The 22,384-nt window shown below is 45.2% G+C and overlaps 1 protein-coding gene across 3 annotated transcripts in view; it reads left to right on the plus strand.

Annotated features, from left to right (window-relative positions):
- NSUN7 (NOP2/Sun RNA methyltransferase family member 7) overlaps positions 1–21,251 on the plus strand; it is a 22,810-nt gene extending 1,559 nt beyond the window's left edge. For all 3 annotated transcript variants that reach the window (XM_060694844.2, XM_060694843.2, XM_060694842.2), the window contains exons 2-12: positions 5,138–5,509; positions 8,283–8,341; positions 8,685–8,815; positions 10,101–10,253; positions 11,099–11,282; positions 13,066–13,276; positions 14,175–14,318; positions 16,028–16,129; positions 17,049–17,166; positions 18,015–18,138; positions 19,760–21,251. In XM_060694844.2, the coding sequence (XP_060550827.2) occupies positions 5,197–5,509; positions 8,283–8,341; positions 8,685–8,815; positions 10,101–10,253; positions 11,099–11,282; positions 13,066–13,276; positions 14,175–14,318; positions 16,028–16,129; positions 17,049–17,166; positions 18,015–18,138; positions 19,760–20,404 (2,184 nt within the window). In that variant the 5' untranslated portion in view covers positions 5,138–5,196 and the 3' untranslated portion in view covers positions 20,405–21,251. The remainder of the gene's footprint in view (positions 1–5,137; positions 5,510–8,282; positions 8,342–8,684; positions 8,816–10,100; positions 10,254–11,098; positions 11,283–13,065; positions 13,277–14,174; positions 14,319–16,027; positions 16,130–17,048; positions 17,167–18,014; positions 18,139–19,759) is intronic.
- The last annotated feature ends 1,133 nt before the right edge of the window (positions 21,252–22,384 follow it).

Consider the following 22,384-nt stretch of genomic DNA (forward strand, 5'->3'; position numbering starts at 1 on the left):
AAGAGGCGACTGGATTTTCTTTGGGGTTTTTTCCTTTTGAAGACGTTTCGCTTCTCGTCCCAAGAAGCTTCTTCCGCTCTGACCGAGATGAGATGGTTGAATCCTTCCATTTGCCCCGTCAGAGTAGGAGGAAGCTTCTTGGGATGAGAAGCGAAACCTCTTCAAAGAAAAAGAAAAAAAACAAAGAAAGCCACTAGAATATAAACTGACAGCATTAATCCCACTCCTTACTAGCGCCAATGACGTTACCTAGTTTGGTAACGAGACGTCTGGGAGAACATATCTATGGAGATTCTCAGCCATCCATTCCAAGTCACAGTTGTCCCCAAAAGGAGCTTTTTTTTTTTCCAAGAGGCGACTGGACTTTCTTTCTTTTTTCTTTTGAAGACGTTTTGCTTCTCGTCCCAAGAAGCTTCTTCCACTCTGACTAATGGATGGTTGAATCCTTCCATTCCCCCATCAGAGCGGAAAAAGCTTCTTGGGATGAGAAGCGAAACCTCTTCAGAGAAAAACAAAAAACAAAGAAAGTCCAGGCACCTCTTGAAAAAAAAAAAATGGAATGGATGGCCTGAGAATCTCCATAGACATTTTCGTACAGACGTCTTGTTACCAAACTAGGTAACGTCATCAGCACTAGTAAGGAGTGGGATTATGCTGTCAGTTTATATTCTAGTGGCTTGCCCTGTCAGCGGCCTTAGAAATTCTTCAGTTGTGGCTTCTTTGGCAGTTTCTTGATTGGGGTGTTTGTTGACTTGATTGTTGATCTGATGTTAACTTTGGAGTTGATCTATGTTGATCTGAATGCTGATTATTGGCGGAGAGCTGGCTGGAATCTTTTTCTTCTCTTTTGGGCCGGTGGATGGTCTCTTTGGCATAATCTATAGATGTTTTTCATGTCTATGTGTCTGTTGACGGCTGATTTATCAGAGGGCCAGGTTTTTAAAAATCCCCTGGCATTTTTGGTCTAGGATGGTCACAGAGCGGGAAGGAACCTCAGAGGTCTTCTAGTCCAACCCTCATCCAGAGGAAGGAGGGGATGGGGAGGAATCCCCAAACCTGAGCCTGCCAAGTTCAAAGCTGTTGCTTTTTCGGTGTCCTTGTGTGTGATATTGCGTTTTTCGCTGTCCTTCTCACAGCAAACATTGGCTGATGCTGATGGTTGGCTATTCAACCGGTGCAGCTTCGCTTCCCAATGTATGTGACCTTAGAAAGAGGGTATATATATATATATATATATATATATATATATATATATATATATATATATATATATATATATATATATGCACACAGTAACGTTTTAATCATTGGTTGATTGGTTGCCTGGCATGTTCATAACCTATTTCAGTAAAAAGGAAGGACTACAGAAATAAGATACAAAACACAAAGCACAATAATCAATAATAATAAGGAATAACTTCCTCCTGAGATGCCTGGGCAATATTCCAAAGGAGAATGATAGAAAGTTCTTGATCGGTGAAATTTGGCTGCTTTCCAAGCCCTTAGTGCCCCCACCTCACCCTGCGGGCAATCCAAAAATAACACAGCAGATAGGAGAATGGAATAAGAGATGGAGGACAGTTATATTTTGGAAGAATTGCATTATTATTATTGGTTAATCTTTAGTGAGATTCACAGCCTTTGAGGCTGGTTAATAGCTCAGCAGCTCGAGTCCTAACCAAGGACCTAGGAACTGTTAAGGTATCGTCGGAGGATGTCAGCTGTTCCGAGTAAGGTGGTTTTTTGTAGAGTCAAAATGTTCAAGTCTGGCAATTTTAGAATTTCTAAATAGCGGGGTAGCCCTTTGGGTATTGCTCCGAGGGCTCCAATTACAATCGGGACAACACACGATTTCTTTTTCCACAGTCGCTCAACTTCAATTTGCAAGTCCCGGTACTTTGTGATTTTTTTCTTGCTGCTTATCTTCAATCCGTGCATCACCAGGTATTGCAATGTCAATGAACCATACTTTTTTCTTTTCAACTATGGTTATGTCAGGTGTGTTGTGGACCAAGTGCCTGTCAGTCTGAATCCTAAAGTCCCACAAGATCTTGAGTTTCTCATTCTCTAAAACTTTCTCAACCTGATGTTCCCAGTGGTTTTTGCTGTACTCAAATCCAAACTTCTGGCACAATTTCCAGTGAATGATCTTAGCAACGCGGTCATGGCGTTGTAGGTAGTCAGTTTGTGAAATTTTGCTGCAGCCACTGATCAGGTGGTCGACTGTCTCCTCTTTCTCATTGCAGAGGCGGCATTTGCTGTTGGTGGTAACATGTTGAATTTTTGCCTTCATGCAGTTTGTGGCTAGGGCTTGTTCTTGAGCTGCCAAAATAAAGCTTTCTGTTCCTTTTTTCAGTACTCCTGATCTTAACCAGTTCCAAGTTAGTTTCTGGTCAGCTTTGCCTTCAATACTTTTCAAGTATTGGCCATGCAGAGCTTTGTGTTTCCAATTTTCAGCTCGCTGCTCAATTACTTCTTTCTTATATTCTGCTTTTGTTTTAGTTGTCTTTAAAAGTATAATAATGTAATAATTGCATTATTATTATTATTATTATTAATTTATTATTGAAGAGGCTTTTAGCCTCTCTAAGGCTAATGTCTTAAAAGTAAGGGAAGGATGCTTGGGAAATTGGGAAATTGCTTTTCCTGAATTTGGAGAGAAATCCTGTAGAGCAGAGGTGTCCATCCTTGGCAACTTTTAAGACCTATGGACTTCAACTCCCAGAATTCCCCATCCAGCTGTGCTGGCTGGCTGGGGAATTCTGGGAATTCAAGTCCACAAGTTGAGATCTTAATATTAGAAGAAGAAAAATTCTCTTTAATGCCTTTTGGTGTCTGGAGAGGAAATAGACGAGAGGCGCAGAGAATCTCCTTTTTGATTTTGTGCTTTTGTTGAGAACGTTAAAAATATATTCAGATACGCGTCCCATTTTTAAAAATGGATATATCTTCTTGTGGCTATGAAAAAAATACATGGCTATTTTGTTCTGATGGGAGGGAAACGGAATTGTAGTCTGAGGGGATCCGCCCAAAATTCAGAAACGTTGTTGAGAAAACTTTGGCCTCCGGGAGGATCTGAAATACCTGACTACCGGATGTTGTATACGGTGTATAAAAACAGATTTGTGTCTTGAATTCTACACAGCTAATGTGCTGCCGGTGGCATGAAAAGAACTTTGTGACTGCCAGGGAGCAAAAAAAAAAAAAAAAAAAGAGGAACTTTTCAATTCAGTATATAGGGAACGTATCTTTTCTTTTCTTTCTTTTTTTTTCCCAAAAAAGTTTTTTATTTTTATTTCTCATAAACACATTTACATGTACAGTCATTTATCCATCATTTTTCATTCATCTTCTCTTTTAACTTTCATTTTTCATTTTTATTTTTTCGGGGCTGCTCTTTTCCTCCAACCTTTCTTCTCCTCCTTTTCTCTTCTTTCCTCTTTCTCCTCCTACTTTCTTTGTTCTTCCTCTCCTCTTTCCTACTTCCCCTTCCCTTCCCCCACTCCTCTCTTCTTCCCCCCCTTCTAACCTTCTCTCCTGCTCCTCTTTCCCCTCCTTTTTCTTCCTCTCCTTTTCCCTTTCTTCTTTCTCTCCCTCTCCTCTCTCCTCCCTTCCTCTCTCTCTATTCCTAGGGAAGGTATCTTTTTGAAGCTTTGGGGCTGCCCCTTAAACTCCATTTTTCATGGCTGCGTTGCAAATGTGGGATTTTTTGGCAGTTTTTGTCGATGTTTGACTCCGTTGATGAACTTTTGATCAAGTTTGACCAAGTCAGAGGCACGTCCGGCTTTTCACAAGGAAGCGAAACATAAGCTCGGGAGAGAGTGATTTTGTTTTTATTTTTTTGAATATATGTTTTATTGGTACATTTTTTCATTAAAAACATTTTTAAAAATTCCATGTCTATCTGAATAGCGTGTTGGTCTGGGCATAATTAATTTGAAGTCAAGGTACAACCATAATCCTAATCGTACTAGTCATCTAAATAAACATATCAATATTCATCATAAAATAATAAAACAATTTGTTTATCCATCTTGCAATATTTTCGATACAGATTTTTTATTCTCTCTTTGAATCCTTTTTTAAATCCTAACCTCTGTTTTTGTTAGTTAACCATTGGTAAAATATATCCCAAGTTGAATTAAAGTATTCTGTTTCTTCCTTTTCTTTTATCTTAAGTGTCAATCTATCCATTCTCAGCACATTCTAATATATATATATATTTATTACACTTTCATCTGTCGGGACCTCATCATTTTTCCATTGTTGTGCAAAGACTATTCTTGCTGCCGTTACTACATGCAAAATTAAATATGTATTCCCTTTATTAAACTGTTCCGGTAGTAGTTTAGTTTAGTTTTAGTTTAGTTTTATTCAATTTTTATACCGCCCTTCTCCCGAAGGACTCAGGGCGGTGTACAGCCAAGATGAAAATCAACAGTATAAAAGTTAAAAACAATTTAAAATTATTAAATAGTTTGGCCAATGATTTAAAATAAAATAACCCATTAAAAATAATATTTTAGGCCAGCCCTGCTTGATGGAATAATAGTGTTTTAAGAGCGCGGCGATAGGTACGAAGGTCGGGAATCCGACGAATCTCCGGGGGCAGCTCGTTCCAGAGGGCAGGTGCCCCCACAGAGAGGCTCTTCCTCTTCCTCTCCACATATCCTACTTCCTTCTAGCACTGATGATGTTCCCTAGTTGGGTCATGAAATGTCTGCCAGAAAACAACCAACTTCAGAAAGCACTAAGGACCTCCCAGCTTTCCTCCTCCTCCTCCTCCTCCTCCTCCTCCTCCTCCTCCTCCTCCTCCTCCTCCTCCTCCTCCTCCTCCTTTACCTGTTAGGGTGTCGGGGCAGATACAAAATTCTGGCTCTTGCTCTTTTGGTGGCCTCAACCATAGTTAACTGATGCTGTGCGATGTTGTCTCTCTTCCTGTTCTGGCTTTGCCTCATGTTCTTTCACTTTCTCCGCTTCGTGTACACGTCTTCTACGGTGTGGAATTCCGCGACGTCCCCGTGTTGACTGCCAGGGCACAATGCTGCGCGGTTCCATTTAAGAAAAGGTACAGAGTTGACTTTCAACCGGATGTTTCTTGTAATGCCCGCTTTGGGCCTTCTCTGTATTTCCACAGGGCTTTTAAGATTCTGATTTACCGCCTGCCACGCCGAAAACCCCATCTGTACGACAACCATGCCGATTCTAAGGAGCAGCTTGGGGTCCGCAGACCACAATATTGCGAGCGAGCTTTCTAGCATGCACGAAACAATATTTTCCAGTGAAATACTGCCTTCCGACATCAGTTCGACAGAGGCGGTTGTGAAAAACGGGTATCAAGACTCCCTGTACCTCAGTGCCGCCCAGATTTTCCAAAGCGTCCGTAATGAAAAACCTCACGATAAAATCCTGGTGAAATACGGAACCGGGCCATTGCCATCTCTTCCGGATTTCAAAGACGAAGAATTCCAGCGTTTGTCCTATGAACTGGCCTTCAGCGCTCTAAAATGTAAGTAGAAAACGCATTTACGGCAGTGGTGGGTTCCTCCTGGTTCGGTCCGGTCCGGCCGAGCCGGTAGCGGTGACGATATGACATCACCGAACCGGTTCTCCCCCCCGCCTTCCCACCCTCCCCACCCACCCACGTTATTCTTACCTTTTATTTGGTCCCACCCCCAATCTATTGCTGCCTGCTGAGTCCCAGCTGATGACTAGAGGGAAAAAAACTGTTTAAACTCTTGCCGCGGGGCTTCAAAGGGCCGCCCTACAGCTGATCAGTGTTAAAAGCAAACAAATGAGTTGGGTCGTAAGTGCGAGGACTGGTCGAGCGAGGACCTTCCAGAAATGACTGACCAGCTAGCCATGCCCACCTAGTCACATGACCTCCAAGCCACACCCACAAAATAAGCCACGCCCACAGAACCGGTAGTAAAAAAATTTAGAACCCACCCCTGATTTACGGGCCTCGGAGTCACCTGTCAGGATTCCAAGTAATACACCCATAATAATTAGAACTCTGAGGCAGGTAGATTCCTCAAAGAACAGTTTTATTGGCTAGATCATATTGGCACAGGCTGGTGAAAACAGACTCTTAACGGTTCCCGCAGTTTTCACCCAATTACCATATTTTTCGGACTATAAAATGCACCGGAGCATAAGACGCATCTACCTTTTGGGGGGAGGAAAACAAGAAAAAAAATCTGCCTTTGCCCATTCACTGCCACCTATTGGCCATGGCCCATTTGCCGCCACTGTGGCCCATTCTCCGTTGCTCGTTTGCCGTAGCTCATTCGCCGTGGCTGCGGCTCATTCGCCGCGGCCACGGCCCGTTCAGCACAGCCGGTTCACCATCGCAGCGGCCCATTCGCCGCAGCCCGTTCGTCGTGGCCCATATTGTCGGAAGGATGGGTGGCTATGTAAATATTTTAAAAACCATGTAAATATTTTAAAAACTGGAAAATACATCAATTAAATCATGCGTCACTACCAAAAGAAAAAAAAAGAATTGGACTCAGTCCATGCAAACATAACGCCATCGAATCTCCCAGCACTTGGAGGAATCTTCCATTTTTAACCTTTATGGAAGACTCTGTGAAAGTTTTCCCATCCACCCCCAAAGTCAATCATCATCTTTTTATCCCGAAAGGTCAGTCATGAATGAAAGTGAGCTGGCGAGAGAGTTACCCCGGGTAACCTGCAAAACAGAGACAGCTATGTCTGAATCGGTGTGCCAAAAGATAGGAACCCAGTCTGAGTCCATGGAAACGGCTGAAAATGGTTCCCCAGGTCAAGGGGAGAATCTGTTGTTTTCTCTCAGTGATCTGTCACTTCCATGGGTGAGATTTAATGTAACAATTCCATTAAGGAATTGACAAAAGTACAATGATTCTATCATATCGCTAAAGATGGGGGCCTGAATTCAAAAATTGGAGCTTAAGTTTGATTCCCTCCTTTGCTCTTGAAATACAGTATCCAGTTTTAGTCGCCAAGCTATAAAAATTGTTGTGAAGACTCTTGAAAGAGTGCAGAGAAGAGCTGGAGGATAAAATACTGTAGTTTTCAGAGTATAAAATACACCAGAATATAAGACGCACCTTAGTTTTTGGGGAGGAAAATAGGAAAAAAAAATTCTGTCTACCAGGTATTCATCTGGCTAGTCCTTAGCCTGGTCAACTTCAGCACATTAGTTCACTCATTGGTTTTGAGGTTGGGGCTGGTTGGGGCTAAAAAACAGCTGATCATCAGAGGGAGCAGCAATTAGAAAAGCAGGCAAAGCAAAGAAGAGCGCTTCTCTTGCATTGGGGCTGAAAAGCAGCTTCTAAAGCACAGCTGATCGTCGGAGGGAGCAGCAATTAGAAAAGCAGGCAAAGCAAAGAAGAGCGCTTCTCTCGCATTGGGGCTGAAAAGCAGCTTCTAAAGCACAGCTGATCGTTGGAGGGAGCAGCAATTAGAAAAGCAGGCAAAGCACAGAAGATTGTGCTCGCATTGGGGCTGAAAAGCAGCTTCTAAAGCACAACTGATCATCGGGGGAGCAGCAATTAGAAAAGCAGGCAAAGCACAGAAGATTGTGCTCGCATTGGGGCTGAAAAGCAGCTTCTAAAGCACAGCTGATCATTGGAGGGAGCAGCAATTAGAAAAGCAGGCAAAGCAAAAAAGAGCGCTTCTCTCGCATTGGGGCTGAAAAGCAGCTTCTAAAGCACAGCTGATCATCGGAGGGAGCAGCAATTAGAAAAGCAGGCAAAGCACGGAAGAGCGCTTTGCTTGCGTTGGGGCTGAAAAACAGCTTCAAAAGCACAGCTGATCCTCGGAGGGAGCTCCAGTGACTAAAGCAAGCAAAGCTGAAGGAGTAAGAGAAGGCAGCAGCTGTTCTGGGTAGCCATTTTGGGCACCATGCGGGGTTAAATTCGGAGTATAAGATGCACCCAAATCTTCAGCCTCTTTTAGGAGGGAAAAAGTGCGTCTTATACTCTGAAAAATACGGTATATGAAGAACGGTTGCTGGAATTGGGTATGTCTAGTTGAATGAAAAGAAGGACTAGGGGTGACATGATAGCGGTCTTCCGATATCTAAGGGGTTGCCACAAATAAGAGGAGGTCAATTTATTCTCCAAAGCACCCGAAGGCAGGACAAGAAGCAACGGGTGGAAACTCTGTTATTCTGTATCTGTATATCTATATTCAGGTTGTTAACCATTTTGAACGGCATCTGATCCTTTGAAGATCCCTTTGCGATCGCTTGCCATGCCTCTCCTTATCTTCTTTTCTCCTTTTCTCCCCTACAGATCAAGAAGTTTTGGAATATATGTTGATAGACAGCGGCGTTTACCCCTTGCAATCAATAGTGAGTAGACACCGAATTCGTTGTTCAAATATTAGCCGTGTTTCCATTGCAGCATAGTTCAAGCCAATCTTATCGGAGACGCCTTGGGTATCATGTTAAAAAATAAATAAATAAATATAATTTTCATATATTGCTTGGAAGTTCCACCAAGGTTGGTGCAGGGGAGACTAAAGCCATCATCCTAGGCCAGGCTGAAACGGTCGTAGGTGTGAAAAACGATCATCGGTCCCTTTTTTCCAGTGGCCGTTGTAACTTCCGAACGGCCACTAAGTGAACGGTCGTAACTCGAGGGCTGTCGATATTGATGTTTCTTGGCCTTGATGTCCATCTGGTCCTCTTGCAGTCAGATGACTTGACCAGCTTAGTCGTGGTGATGCTGTATGACCTTCAGGACCGGAAGTTTGAAGCTCGCTCGATTCCCGAGGACGAAGAAACTGTAGCAGAAGTTCAAGAAGTGGAGCATTATCTATGCAGGTAGACCTCCCGAAAACACAGGGCTGCTGGCTGGGAAATCTCATTTTGTTTCACATGTGGGAGGAAGGGGGAAAGAGATGCCCGGAATCCTATTATTATTTAATTATGAAGGTTTGCTCTGAGTCTGTTGTCCAGCTAGTGTCTTCAGCAGTAGAAGGGAGTGGGGTTTGCTCTCTGAGAGCTGTTGTTTTGCTGTTCTTCCTCCTCCTCCTCCTCCTCCTCCTCCTCCTCCTCCTCCTCCTCCTCCTCTTCCTCTTCTTCTTCCTTCTTCTCCTCTTCCTCCTCCTCCTCCTTCCTTCCACATTCCTCATCCCTTATCCCTCATCCTTCCTTCCTCCTCCTTTCCTCCTTCTCCTTGTTCCCCTTCCTTTCCTCCTCTCCCCTTCTAGTACTGATGATGTTGCCTAGTTGGGTCATGAAACATCTGCAAGGAAACAGCCAAGCTCAGGGAGCATCAAGGATCCCACCCAGTTGTCCTCCTCCTCTTCCTCCTCCCTACCCTTTCTCCTCCATTCCATAAAACCCACTCCCTTCTAGAACTGATGATGTTCCCTAGTAGGGTTATGAAACATCTGCAAAAAACAATGAAACTCCAAGGACCCTTCAGTCCTTCTCCTCCTCCTCCTTCTCTTCCTGTTCTTCTTCTTCTTCTTCCTCCTCCTCCTTCTCCTCCTCCTCTGACCCTTTCTTCTTCTTCTTCTTCTTCTTCTTCTTCTTCTTCTTCTTCTTCTTCTTCTTCTTCTTCTTCTTCTTCTTCTTCTTCTTCTTCTTCTTCTTCTTCTTCTTCTTCTTCTTCCTTCCTTCCTTCCTTCCTTCCTTCCTTCCTTCCTTCTCCTTCTCCTTCTCCTTCTCCTTCTCCTTCTCCTTCCTCTCCCCTTCTAGTACTGAGGATGTTGCCTAGTTGGGTCATGAAACATCTGCAAGAAAACAGCCAAGCTCAGGGAGCACCAAGGATCCGACCCAGTTGTCCTCCTCCTCTTCCTCCTCCTCCTCCTCCTCCTCCTAGGTTGTGCAACTTCTGTAAGAAAACAACCAAGCTCAGGGAGAACCAAGGACCCCACAGTTCAACCCTGAGCTACAAATATTCTAAATTGCGCTTTGGCTAACTATCCTTCATTTTTTTTAAAAAAAAATCATGACTATGTCTCAAGAAAACTGCCTACCTCTCCCGGGACCGAGGGTTCCTCACTGTAATTTCGATGCCGATATGTGAGCCAGGCTGGAATTCCTGTTGTCCTCAGGACGAAGCCTGAAGCTCAAATGTCCTTCCTTTCGGAATCTCTAGTTTTAAGACCAAGCTGGCCGCCGCCTTGGCGAGATGCCGAATCAAACACGACGCTCTTACCATCGAGCATATCCTGCCGGAAACAATTCGGAGGCAAGAGCAGAGGGCGTCAACCTTGCCACTCTACGCCTGGGTGAACACCTTGAAAGTCAGGTGAGCTCTGGGTTTTTCTTTCCTTTTGCCCGCCATTTTCCTTCATGCAAATTTTTCAATGGTCACTGACTCTTTAAACCGGTGATGCCTAACCTTTTTGCTATCACGTGCCAGAAGCGGGGGGGGGGTGTTTCGTACCTGCCCACACCCATAAATCTATGCGCCCTGCCCCCGCGCATGCACGTGTGATGCCCCCCCCCACTTCCCACACTCCTGGCACACGATGGCACGGTAGGCCCGCTTTTCGCTCTCCCCAGCCTCCAGAGCCTGGGCCGTCCGTCAGCCCTCGATAGAGAGTCAACAGCCTCCAGATATGGAGGTGGCTGATGAGGAAGAGGAGGAACAGCTGGGTCCAGTGCCTGATAATGCGGATGCACAGAAGGCAGAGGAGAGGAGAGCAGTGGAAATCTATGGGCCGGTCCTTGGGACGGAAGAGCCACCGCTGCTAGTGAAGCCCCACCCTAGCTGTGGGGATAGATAAAAGGCAGGAGGCGGAGATGAATAGATGTGGCAGACAATTATTCATCTTCCGGACAGACGGACTTGTTAGCTTGTGGTGAGAGAGAAACTTTTTGCCGGGACTGCCGGCGCTCCTAATAAAGGATCATTGATTTAAATACAGAGGATTTGTCGTGTTTGGGGAGCTGGGTCAGAACAAGGAGCCATAAAATGGGGCAAAATTCACTGAACCAATTTCTCACTCAGCAACATAAATTCAGGGCTCAATTGTGGCCATAAGTTGAGGACTTCCTGTACCTACAAACCTAAAGGTGATTTTGTTGTTGTTGTTCTTTTTCGCTTCCGTCATGTGCCACGTTAATAACACCTGTGGCTTACTGTTACAGCCTGGAAGAAGTCCACGGCTTCTTGCTGAAAGAAGGCTTCACGAAAGTCGAGTCCATCTCCCATTTTGACGGTTACACATATTGCCAGGACAAACACTGCGAGGATGGACTCATTTTCCCGTCTTCCCTGAAAGAAAAGCTGCTGACCTCGGAACTCTACACCGATCACAAGCTCCTCTTGCAAGTAAGTGAAAAGAGGGTGCACTCTGGTGTTGGGATTCAGCCGGTTCGGGCCAGTTTGGGCCAACAGGTAGTTAAATTGCTGGCTGGCTCCGTCCCTCCCCACACCGCCCCTTCCAAGAGTCTCCACATGTCCCATTTTGGCTCTCAGGTAAGTGCAGGGAGGCCTCCTAGGCTCAAAATGGGGCACGGGGGGGGGCAGTGTGGTGGGTTGTCTCCGGTTCGGAAGAACCGGTAGTAAAACCAGCATGAGGCTCTGCCTACCGACCCAACGTCATCAAGAAGGTAAGTAGAACCCACCCTTGATGTGTCCCCCCCCCGTGGCCTGTTTTTGCTCCCAGGGGGGTGCAGGAGGCCAAGTGCCGCCTGTCACACCCCCTGGTCACGCCCACCATGGCCACGCCCACCCAGCCGGTCATTAGGGCAGAGAACCGGTTGTTAAATTATTTGAATCCCGCCACTGGTGCACTCTACTGAAGAACTCTTTGAACACTTCCAGGATGACGGTCCCCCGAAAATAGGTAGAAGTAGGGATGTCCAACCTTGGCAGCTTTGAGACTTTGCTGGTTGGGGGGATTTTGAAGGAGTTGAAGTCCACAAGTCTTAAAGTTGCCAAGATCAAACACATACACACACACACACACACAAACACACACACACACACCCCTGATGTAGAGCCACTAGCTCTGTTTGTGTTTTGTGTAGTTACATTCCTTCGCTTGCTAACGGAAACCCGTAACGCAAGAACCGGTTGCAGGTCTTCTCCCTGCAAAAAAACCCACATGAAACGGGTGCATCCGTCAAAGAAAGAGCGCAGGGGTTAGAAGGCGGGATTGCAGGCTGACTCTGCCCGCTGCCAGCAGTTCGATCCTGACTGGCTCAAAGGTTGACTCAGCCTTCCATCCTTCCGAGGTGGGTGAAATGAGGACCCAGATTGTTGGGGGCAAGAGGCTGACTCTGTAAACCGCTTAGAGAGGGCTGTAAAAGCGCTATGAAGCGGTATATAAGTCTAAGTTCTATTGCTAGTCCTTCCTTCCTTCCTTCCTTCCTTCCTTCCTTCCTTCCTTCCTTCCTTCCTTCCTTCCTTCCCTCCCTCCCTCCCTCCCTCCCTCCCTCCCTCCCTTTCTTCCTTCCTTCCCAGTGATTAGAATGCAGTATTGCAGGCTGACTCTGCCAACTGCCACCAGTTAAATCCTGACTGGTTCAAAGGCTGACTCAGCCTTCCATCCTTCCGAGGTCAGTAAAACGAGGACCCAGATTGTTGGGGGCAAGAGGCTGACTCTGTAAACTGCTTAGAGAGGGTTAGAAAGCACTGTGAAGCGGTATATAAGTCTTAAGTGCTATTGCCAGTCCCTCCCTCCCTCCCTCCCTCCCTCCCTCCCTTCCTTCCTTCCTTCCTTCCTTCCTTCCTTCCTTCCTTCCTTCCTTCCCTCCCTCCCTCCCTCCCTCCCTCCCTCTGTGGTTAGAATGCAGTATTGCAAGATAATTCTGCCGACTGCCAGGTGTTCGATCCTGACCGAGCTCAAGGTTGACTCAGTCTTCCCTCCTTCTGACGTTGGTAAAACGAGGACCCAGATTGCTGGGGGGCAAGAGGCTGACTCGGTAAAACATTTAGAAAGGGCAGTAAAGATTATGAAGTAACATGTAAGCCTTAAGTGCTACCGCTGTCAGTCAAAGCATTGTTTTGACTCAGGTTACCCCACCTACGATGCCATACGGTCCCAGAACAAGGCACGCGGTTGGCGAGCTGAATAATTCCCACGCCGGTGTTTCCCTCTCATCCTTAGGATAACTCCCGGAGTCTGGCGGTACATTCGGTGAAATCTCTGCTGAATATGGACGACGATATTTTAATTGCGCAAATGGGATCCTGGCTCACAGTAGCCCACATGTCGGTGCTGACCAATCAGGAGACTTCCCGGGTGTTTGTATGCGGAGTGAAGTCTGCGGCCCGAGAAGCTGAATTGAAGGATCTCTTTGCACGCATGGAGTGTAAAAGTAAGTCCGAGATCAGTGGCATTCTTTTGTTATCATAAGCCTGACAGATGGTCCTCAACGTACGACCGCAATGGAGCCCAGCATTTCTGTCGCTAAGCAAGACAGATGTTACGCGAGTGTCACCCCAACCTTCCTTGCCACAATTGTTAAGTGAATCACCGCAGTTGCTAACAGAGGAACACGGTTGTTAACCGAATCTGGCTTCCCCGTTGACTTCGCTTGTCGGATGGTCACAAAAGGGGAAATTGCATGATGCCGGGGACACTGTGACCGTCATAAATATGAACCTCAGTTGCCAAGCACCTGAATTTTGCTCAGGGATGCCGCAAGAGTGGTGCAGGGGCCTAGAGATGGAGCTTTCGCCTCACAATCAGGAGGCTGTGAGTTCGATCCTAGGTAGAGGCAGATATTTCTCTGTCTGGGCACAATGAGAATATATCTGCTGAACAAAACTCCGCATTGGCGACAGGAAGAGCATCCGGCCAGTAAACACTCTGCTAGTTCCATTCAGTTGCCCAGACTCCACCCTGCAAGGGATTATGGGGTTGTTACATGATGATGACTGTAGGGATGCCGCAACGGTTGTGTGAAAAAAAAAAACGGGTCACGGGTCCCTTTTTTCGGTGCCGTTGTGACTTTCAACGACCACTCAACAAACGGTCGTAAGTCCAGGACGACCAATACTTCCAGGAAGCGTTTGTTAACCCCTATGAAAGTTTTTGAAGTGACGATTCGCTTTCGTGCGAATTTTGTCTCACTCCGGAGCCGCAACGACCTCAACGGAGAGTGACAGTGTCGAAGGCGCGTCAGCTCGGCTGCAGCGTCCGTTCAGTCCCGTTTCTAATTTACATTGTCTTCCTTTTGTTTTTTTCTCCTCCTCCTCCTCCCACTTCACCAGATATCGAGCTGCTTCATGAAGATTTTGCCAATATCGAGCCCACGTTTTCCAAGCTGCAGAAAGTGAAAGTGATTTTGCTCCTGCCTCGTTGTTCCGGTCTGGGGGTCAGCAATCCGATCGAGTTTATTTTAAAAGAGCATGAAGGTAACTTCCCAAAGGTTTACGAGGCCTAGTTCTAGGGAAGGATGCTTCTCTTTCTGTGCCAATTCTGGTCATTATCTAAATCCCCTTTGGCCTCCTTCTCCTCCTCCTCCTCATCTATCTTCTCCTTTTTCTTTTCCTCCTCTTTCTTCTCCTTCCTTCTCCTCCTCCTTCCTCCTTCTCTATCTTCTCCTTCTCCTCCCTATCCTCATCTAACTTCTCCTCCTCCTCCCTCCTCCTCATCTATCTTCTCCTCCTTCTTTTCTATCTCCTCCTCCTCCTCCTCCCTCATCCTCATCTATCTTCTCCTCCTCCTTCTCTATCTTCTCCTTCTCCTCCCTCATCTATCTTCTCCTCCTCCTTCCTCCTTCTCTTCCCTCCTCTTCTATCTTCTCCTCCTCCTCCTCCCTCCTCCTCATCTATCTTCTCCTTCTTCATCCTTCTCTATCTTCTCCTTTTCCTCCCTCATCTTTGGAGATTTTCTAGTCCAACCCCATGCTCAAGCAGGAGACCCTGTGCCATTGCAGACAAGTGACTGTCCAGTCTCTTCTTAAAAACCTCCAGTGAGGAAGCACCCACAACTTCTGAAGGCAATCTTTTCCACTGGTTAATTGTCCTCACTGTTAGGAAGTTTCTCCTTAATTCCAGGTTGCTTCTCTCCTTGATTAGTTTCTAATCATTGTTTCTTGTCCTGCCCTCTGGTGCTTTGGAGAATAAATTGACCCCTTCTTCTTTGTGGCATCCTCTCAAATACTGGAATATTGCTATCATGTCCCCCCTAATCCTTCTTTTCTCTAGCGAAACCCAATTCCTGCAGCCATTGGTTTAGTTTTCAAGCAAATCATGACAGTCTAGTGAAAATGTCCACCATCCTATGGGGATTGGGCGTGGCTGGGCTTCCATTCCAGCAGCCCCACATTGTGATTGTGGAAGTATCATTTCACTGCCTTGAAGGATATCTATTGTAGTTCCCGGGAACTAGCAAACCAGGGATTGAGTTTGGGCCAAAGTTAACTAAACCCAAGCCATGGTTTCACCCTGAACGGGAGGTGTTCCATAATAATTAGGTGACAGCAGAACTAAAACACGTGAATTCCAGAAAGTATAAACCATGTTTTTTTCTAGAAAGAGTGCAGAGAAGAGCAACCAGGATGATGAGGGACTGGAGGCTAAAACATACGATGAACGGTTGCAGGAACTGGGCATGGCTAGTCTAGTGAACAGAAGGACTAGGGGAGACATGAGAGTAGTCTTCCAATATTTGAGGGACTGTCCCAGAGAGGAAGGGGGTCAAGCTATTTTCCAAAGCACCTGAAGGCCAGACAAGGAACGATGGACGGAAACTGACCAAGGAGAGATTCAACCTAGAAATAAGGAGAAATTTCCAACAGTGAGAGCAATCAACCCATGGAACAGGAGTTGCCTTCAGAAGTTGTGGGAGCTTCATCGTTGAAGGCTTTCAAGAAGAGACTGAGCTGCCATCCGTCATCGAAATGGTGTAGGGTCTTCTTGGGCGTAGTGTTAGACTAGATGACCTACAAGGTCCCTTCCAACTCTGTTAATCTGTATCTGTATCCGATCTTCAACCGCCGTGCCTGATTTTGGGAAGCCCCACTCTGTTTGTTAGGCTTTGCTCGCCGCTGCTGTTCATCGTTTTCCGACCACTAATATCCCATTGTCACAGTAGTCATTTTGCTGAATTTCCTCTCTAGATGCCGAGTTACTTCGAGATCTGTCTCAAGGATCGGTAGCTGAAGACAAGCTAAGCACCCTTGCTCAACAGCAGCTGAAAGAGCTGACCCACGCAATGCAGTGTGAGTTGTACTTGCCATGAACTCAATCCGACAATAGCTACAGTCGTGTATCTGTAACAACGCACCCTTCCCAATTGTTGCTACCCAGCTCCTTTGTCTCTTATTAAAAGCAAGATTTAGTTCTTCTGTACTCCAAGCCTCCGGTATTAGATCTTAGCAGACTGAGAGACAAAAATCTGAATTTTCTAGATTTTCCAGATTTTCTATCTGGAACGAGCTCCCCCCGGAGATACGGAGGATCCCGGATCTGCGTACCTTCCGTCGCGCGCTCAAGACTTTCTTATTTCATCAAGCTGGCCTGACCTAAATCTTTCCCCCTTTTTAAATGGACATTTTAAATTTGATTTTAAATTATTGGGGTTTTTACATTTGTTTAGCCAAATTATTTAATTCGTTTTATTTTATTTTAAATTTTGTATTTATATGTTTTATTCTACGGCTGTTCACCGCCCTGAGTCCTTCGGGAGTAGGGCGGTATACAAATTCAATAAAATAAAATAAATAAATAAATAAATTTTAAGCTCGCAAGTCAAATGTTTCCCAACCTTGGCAACTTTTAAGAAACCGAGAGTTCGACTCCCAGACTTGTACGCAAAAATATAATCCAACGAACATTTCCCCAGTATGGAAAGCCAAATACACAGCCATTGCAACATTTCGTGATCCAACTAGCTAGCATCATCACGTCGCATTGATGATGTTACCTAGTTGGGTAATATTCAATATTCAAACATTGGTTCAATGTTTTCTTGAACGTCTTCAAGAAAACAACCAGGCTTAGAGAGCACCGAGAGGCCCAACAGGACGAGGATTTTCTAAATCGGCACCCTTTGCGCCGGCTTTTAGAAATTTCTCCAAAGCTTGCTCTTGAACTGGAATAATTTCCTGATCTCCTCATCCTGATCTTGAATCCCCGCAGTTGTTAAAGTCCAAGCTCTGGTCTACTGCACCTGCTCGTTGTATCCAGAAGAAAACGAAGTAGTGGTGAACAAAGCCTTGGCATCTGGAGCGGAAGGAGCAAAGGCCCAGCCGTACAAGTAAGGAACACAACTTCGGCTCTCTTTTCCTCAAAAGATATTTGCGCCGTTGCTGTTTGAAGGGTTGCATGTTCAGAATCAGAATAGAGCCAGATAGGGACCTTGGAGGTCTTCTAGTCCAGCCCCCTGCTCAAGCGAGAGTCCCTATACCCGTGATGGTGAACATAAGGCACATGTGGCGGAAGTGGCACGCAGAGCTATCTCTCTCGGCACGTGAGCCGTCGCCCGTTGCTCTTTTGCGTTCCGGCCAGGGGTGGGTTCTAAATTTTTTTACTACCAGTTCTGTGGGTGTGGCTTATTTTGTGGGCGTGGTTTGATGGTCATGTGACAATGCTTTAGGATTTAGCAGAGGTACTGGTCTACCAGGCTTTTAACTGCCCACAGAGCTGTACTGGTCTACCCATTTGTTCTTGGAGCGTCCTGGTCTACCTATTTGTTTTTGGAGGCACCGGTCTACCACCACACTGCCTTTTAACACTGATCAGCTGGAAGGCGGCCCTTTGAAGCCCCGCGGCAAGAGTTTAAACAGTTTTTTTCCCTTCTAGCCAATCAGCTGGGACTCAGGAGGCAGCGAATAGATTGGGGGTGGGGCCAAATCAAAGTTAAGAATGACGCGGGGGGGGAGGATGGGAGAACCGGTTCGGTGACATCATATCATCACCGCTACCGGCTCAACCGAACCGGGCTGAACTGGGAGGAACCCACCACTGGTTCCTTTGCTTCTTCATTTAGTGACCAAATAACTTAATCCCAGTGTCTTATCAGCGCAGCTTTTGAACAATACAATGAACTGAGTCATGTTTTTTGGACGTAATGCCTTCCATGCTCTGTGTTTCTATCTGCTTCAGGCTTTGTCCACCAGTTCTTCCTTTGTGTTCCAAGTCGGAAGTCAACGTATCTGAACAGAAGGTCTTCCGGATAGAGCCCTCAGATATTTCCAATAGCTGTTTTATTGCTGTTTTAAGCCGAGAGGTAAAGCAATAAATTTCATTACAGCTCATGAGGAAGAGGAATGTATCGTATTATCCTATATCTATCTATCTATCAATCTGTCTGTCTATCTATCTATCTCTAATATATCTTACTATTTATCTATATCTATCTATCATCTATCATTTATCTATCATCTATCTCTAATATATCTTACTATTTATATCTATCTATCTCTAATATATCTTACTATTTATCTATATCTATCTAAACTCTATCTATCCTCTATCTATATATCATCTATTTATCTCTATCTAATATATCTTAGTATTTATCTATATCTATCTATCTATGATATCAATCCATCTATCTATATCTGTCTGTCTGTCTGTCTATCTATTTATCTCGGTTTCAATTCATCCATCCATCTCTATCTAATATATCTTACTATTTATCTATATCTATCTATCTATCTATGATATCAATCCATCTATCTATATCTGTCTGTTTGTCTGTCTGTCTGTCTGTCTAGATATATGTCTATCTCGGTATAAAATTCATCCATCCATCCATCTATCTCTATCTAACATATCTTACTATTTATCTATATCTATCTATCCATCTACCAACCTACAATCAATCAATCAATCAATCAATTTACCTACCTACCTATCAGTGGTTTAAATCCGAATTTTTTTACTGCCAGTTCTGTGGGTGTGGCTTGGTGGGCATGGCAGGGGAAGGATACTGCAAAATCCCCATTCCCACCCCAACCCAGGGGAAGGATACTGCAAAATCCCCATTCCCTCCCCACTCCTGGGGGAAGGATATTGCAAAATCTCCATTCCCACCCCACTCTGGGGCCAGCCAGAAGGTGGTATTTGCCGGTTCTCCAAACTACTCAAAATTTCCTGTCAAAACCTGCTGGATTTCACCCCTGATATATTTTGTTTTGTTTTGTTTTGTTTGCTTCTGTGATTTTTTTTTCTTTTCTTTTTTTGGGAGTTTTGTATTTGGACTTCTGAATAATGATTTGCAAAAAATAAAGATAAAAATGAGAAAGGGGAACGAAGCTTGATGTCTATACAGACATAGACTACAGAATTACAAGCTTTTCATTCCAGAAAATGCAGCCAGCTACAATTAGCAATACCGAGTGAAATACAGGTAGGCCTTGCCTTACGACCACAATTGAGCCTAAAATTTATGTTGCTAAGTGGAACATTAAGTGAGTTTTGCCCCATTATATGACCTCTCTTGCCACAGTGAACCACTGCAGTTGTTAAGTTAGTAACACGCTTGTTAAGTGAGCCTGACTTCCTTGTTGACGTTGCTTGTCGGAAGGTTGCAAAAGTTCATATTTATGACGGTTGCCATATTCTGGGGGTCATGTGCCCAAATTTCTGACGAGCCAAGTCAATGGAGAAGCCAGATTCAGTTAACATCCGTGCCCCTGACTTACCCACTGCAACGATTCCCTTAACAACAACGGCAAGGAAGGTCGTAAAATGGGACAAACCTCACTGAACCAACGTTCTTGCTTAGCAACATAAATTTCGGGGCTTTTGTCGTTGTTAAGTCGAGGACTGCCTGTATTCCAATCTGCAGTTCCCTTGGCGGGCTCCTGGCTCTCCTTAATCTATGTCCTCTGCTCGGTTTTTAGCGCGACCCATCCGAATCAGTGACGGTGAAAGACGTTTTGGCCCGTGCCGCGGCGAAAGGCCTGCTGGACGGGATCGACCTGGCGAAGCCGTCCAAGAGAGAAGAGAAAAAGAAGAAGAAGCACCGAGCCGCCCAGCCGAAGAATCCGATTAAGGAGGCGGTGATGCAATCCCGGATTCAGGAGTTCTTGGAACGGGAGACAAAATCCGGAACGACAGAGACCTCCTCTCCCGGATCTAAGGTGGCTTCCAGTAGCTCTCAGGTGTTGAACCAAACCAACGAGCCCGGAATGCTGAAGAAAGCGGCCAACCCTCTTTCGAACTCGTCTCTGCCCGTGATGGCCAAGAATAACCTCACCGCCACCTCCACCATGCAAAAAGTCTTGGAGAAACAGAGGAACGTCGGGAAGTCCAGGAACGACGACCGAGTCATGATTCTGAAGCCTGTCGAGATCGTCCTCCCCCCGGTGATGATGCCGTATTTTAACCCCCAAGGGAACAGGGCCCAGATTTCAACGAACCACTGTTACTATCGTTGGATCGGGGCGAAACACGGTTCTCTCAGCCCTTCGTCATCCAAAAGACTAATTAAGTCCAAAGAGCCTCCCCTGCCTCCGGGGACCAAGCATTCTCGTCCGTGGCTTTGAAGTGGGCGCCATCTTGGTTTGTTTTGGTTTTTTGTTTCTCCCCCTCCCTTCTCCCCTCATAATTTGAGACCGATGTTCGTTGAACCATCAGCTCCTGAATATCGTTTGGGCCGTAAAGTGCTTTTGGAAAGAAATGGAAACGTGGCTCCCTTTCGACGTTATTACCAACGAGCTGTTTTGCAAAGATGTTTTTGTTTAAAAAAAATTATGATGATGATGTCACGCTTGCATCCAGCTTTGAACGTCCATAAAAAAAATAAAATAAAACCACACTTACGGATTATGCAGATCATTGGAGGGAACTTTATATATGAAGTTTGACGCGGGCTAAGAGCTAATTAGTTGTTAAGCCACCACGGACCTGAATGGATTTGAAGCGACTGAATTTTTAAGGCGAACCGTTCACACGCAAATGAAAACCGGGGGGAACCTACATAAAGAGAAGAGGAGGCTTCGTTTTTATCCCCCGATATATTTCAGATCATTTTTTTTTCCCTTGGGGATTGGGAATGCGTTCCCCGTTCCTGACTTTAGAAGACCCCAACTGGCCTTCGACGTGATCCTTGTAGACATCTTGCTTGCTTAAAAGCCCACTGTTAAGAAGGTACAGCACTTGGAAAGCCACAAGCCGGCTTTGAAAGAGAAAGCTTGAATTTAACAACGAAGAAAGTTAAAGCATTGAGGCAAGAGGCTTTTTTTTTTTTTCTGGCGTTGGCGTCACGATTTAACATGCTTTTCCCTTTGGCGGTGATACCAGACTTCATTAGCAACTCAGTATAAATCATCAAGTTATTATGCCGTACGGTTAACTGGAAACAGAGCATATTAAACAATTCCTGATTAATTATTTTCTTGACTACTTATTTTTTTTTTTAAAAAAAATCTTCCCTGCCAAAAAGAGCGAACGAATCTGGTTGTGGCCACAGGTGGTATTCAGCCGGTCCTCACCGGTTCGCCTGAACCGCTTGCGGAAATCACGGGTGGGCCCGCCCACCTGCCCCGGCTCTATGCCATCCTATTTAGGCACGTTTTTGAGGCTGGGCGCATGCATGGACACTCACATTTGAGAACCGGTAGAGAAAGTAAGTGAATACTACCCCTGGTTGTGACGTACACATTTCGGAGCCGATTTGTGCGTTCTAAGAATGATGTCCTTCATAGCTGTGGATCAATGGCATCCTTTCTAGAGTAACTTGTGGGCATTTCCTTATTTATATTATAAACCTGTTTCTAGAAATCGTACAGGCAGTCCTTGACTTAACGACCGCAACGGAGCCCCAGAATCGATGTCGTTAAGCGAGACATCGGCGAAGTGAGCTTTGCTCCGTTTTACGACCTTTCTTGGCTTCCTTCCCTGCTGTCAAGTAAATCGTTGTGGTTGTGAAGTTAGCAATATGGTTTGTTAAGTGAATCGGGCTGCCTCGTTGACTTAGCCAGTTAGAAGGTCGCAAAAGCGGATCACGTGAACTTGGGGACACAGCAACGGTTGTACATATGAACCCGTTGCTAAGGCCTCTGAATTTTGATCACGTGACCATATCACGTGCTTGGAATGGTCATAAGTCCCTTTTTTCAGTGCCAATGTAAACAGCTGTTGTAAGTCAAGGACTACCTGTTGTTGGCTGAGCTTCTCCAAAGTCTCTTCCCACATTTTCAGTTTATTCATCCTTAGGTTGCATTGTGTTATATTTTAGCTGCTACATCACACTGCTTGCTTGCAATTAGCTACCCTGTTTCCCCGAAAATAAGACCCAACTGGAAAATAAGCCCTAGGATGATTTTTCAGGATGCTCGTAATATAAGCCCTACCCCCAAAATAAGCCTCGGTTAAGATTGTCAGCCAGATGGATGCATTTAGTACCGTATTTCCTCCAAAATAAGACCTAACCGGAAAATAAGCCCTAATGCATCTTTTGGAGCAAAAATTAATATAAGACCCGATCTTATTTTTGGGAAAACACAGTAATAATTTTAGCTCCT

Source organism: Pantherophis guttatus, chromosome 8 (genome assembly GCF_059756535.1).
Source record: "Pantherophis guttatus breed Tessera chromosome 8, ASM5975653v1, whole genome shotgun sequence".
Classification (NCBI taxonomy): domain Eukaryota; kingdom Metazoa; phylum Chordata; class Lepidosauria; order Squamata; family Colubridae; genus Pantherophis; species Pantherophis guttatus.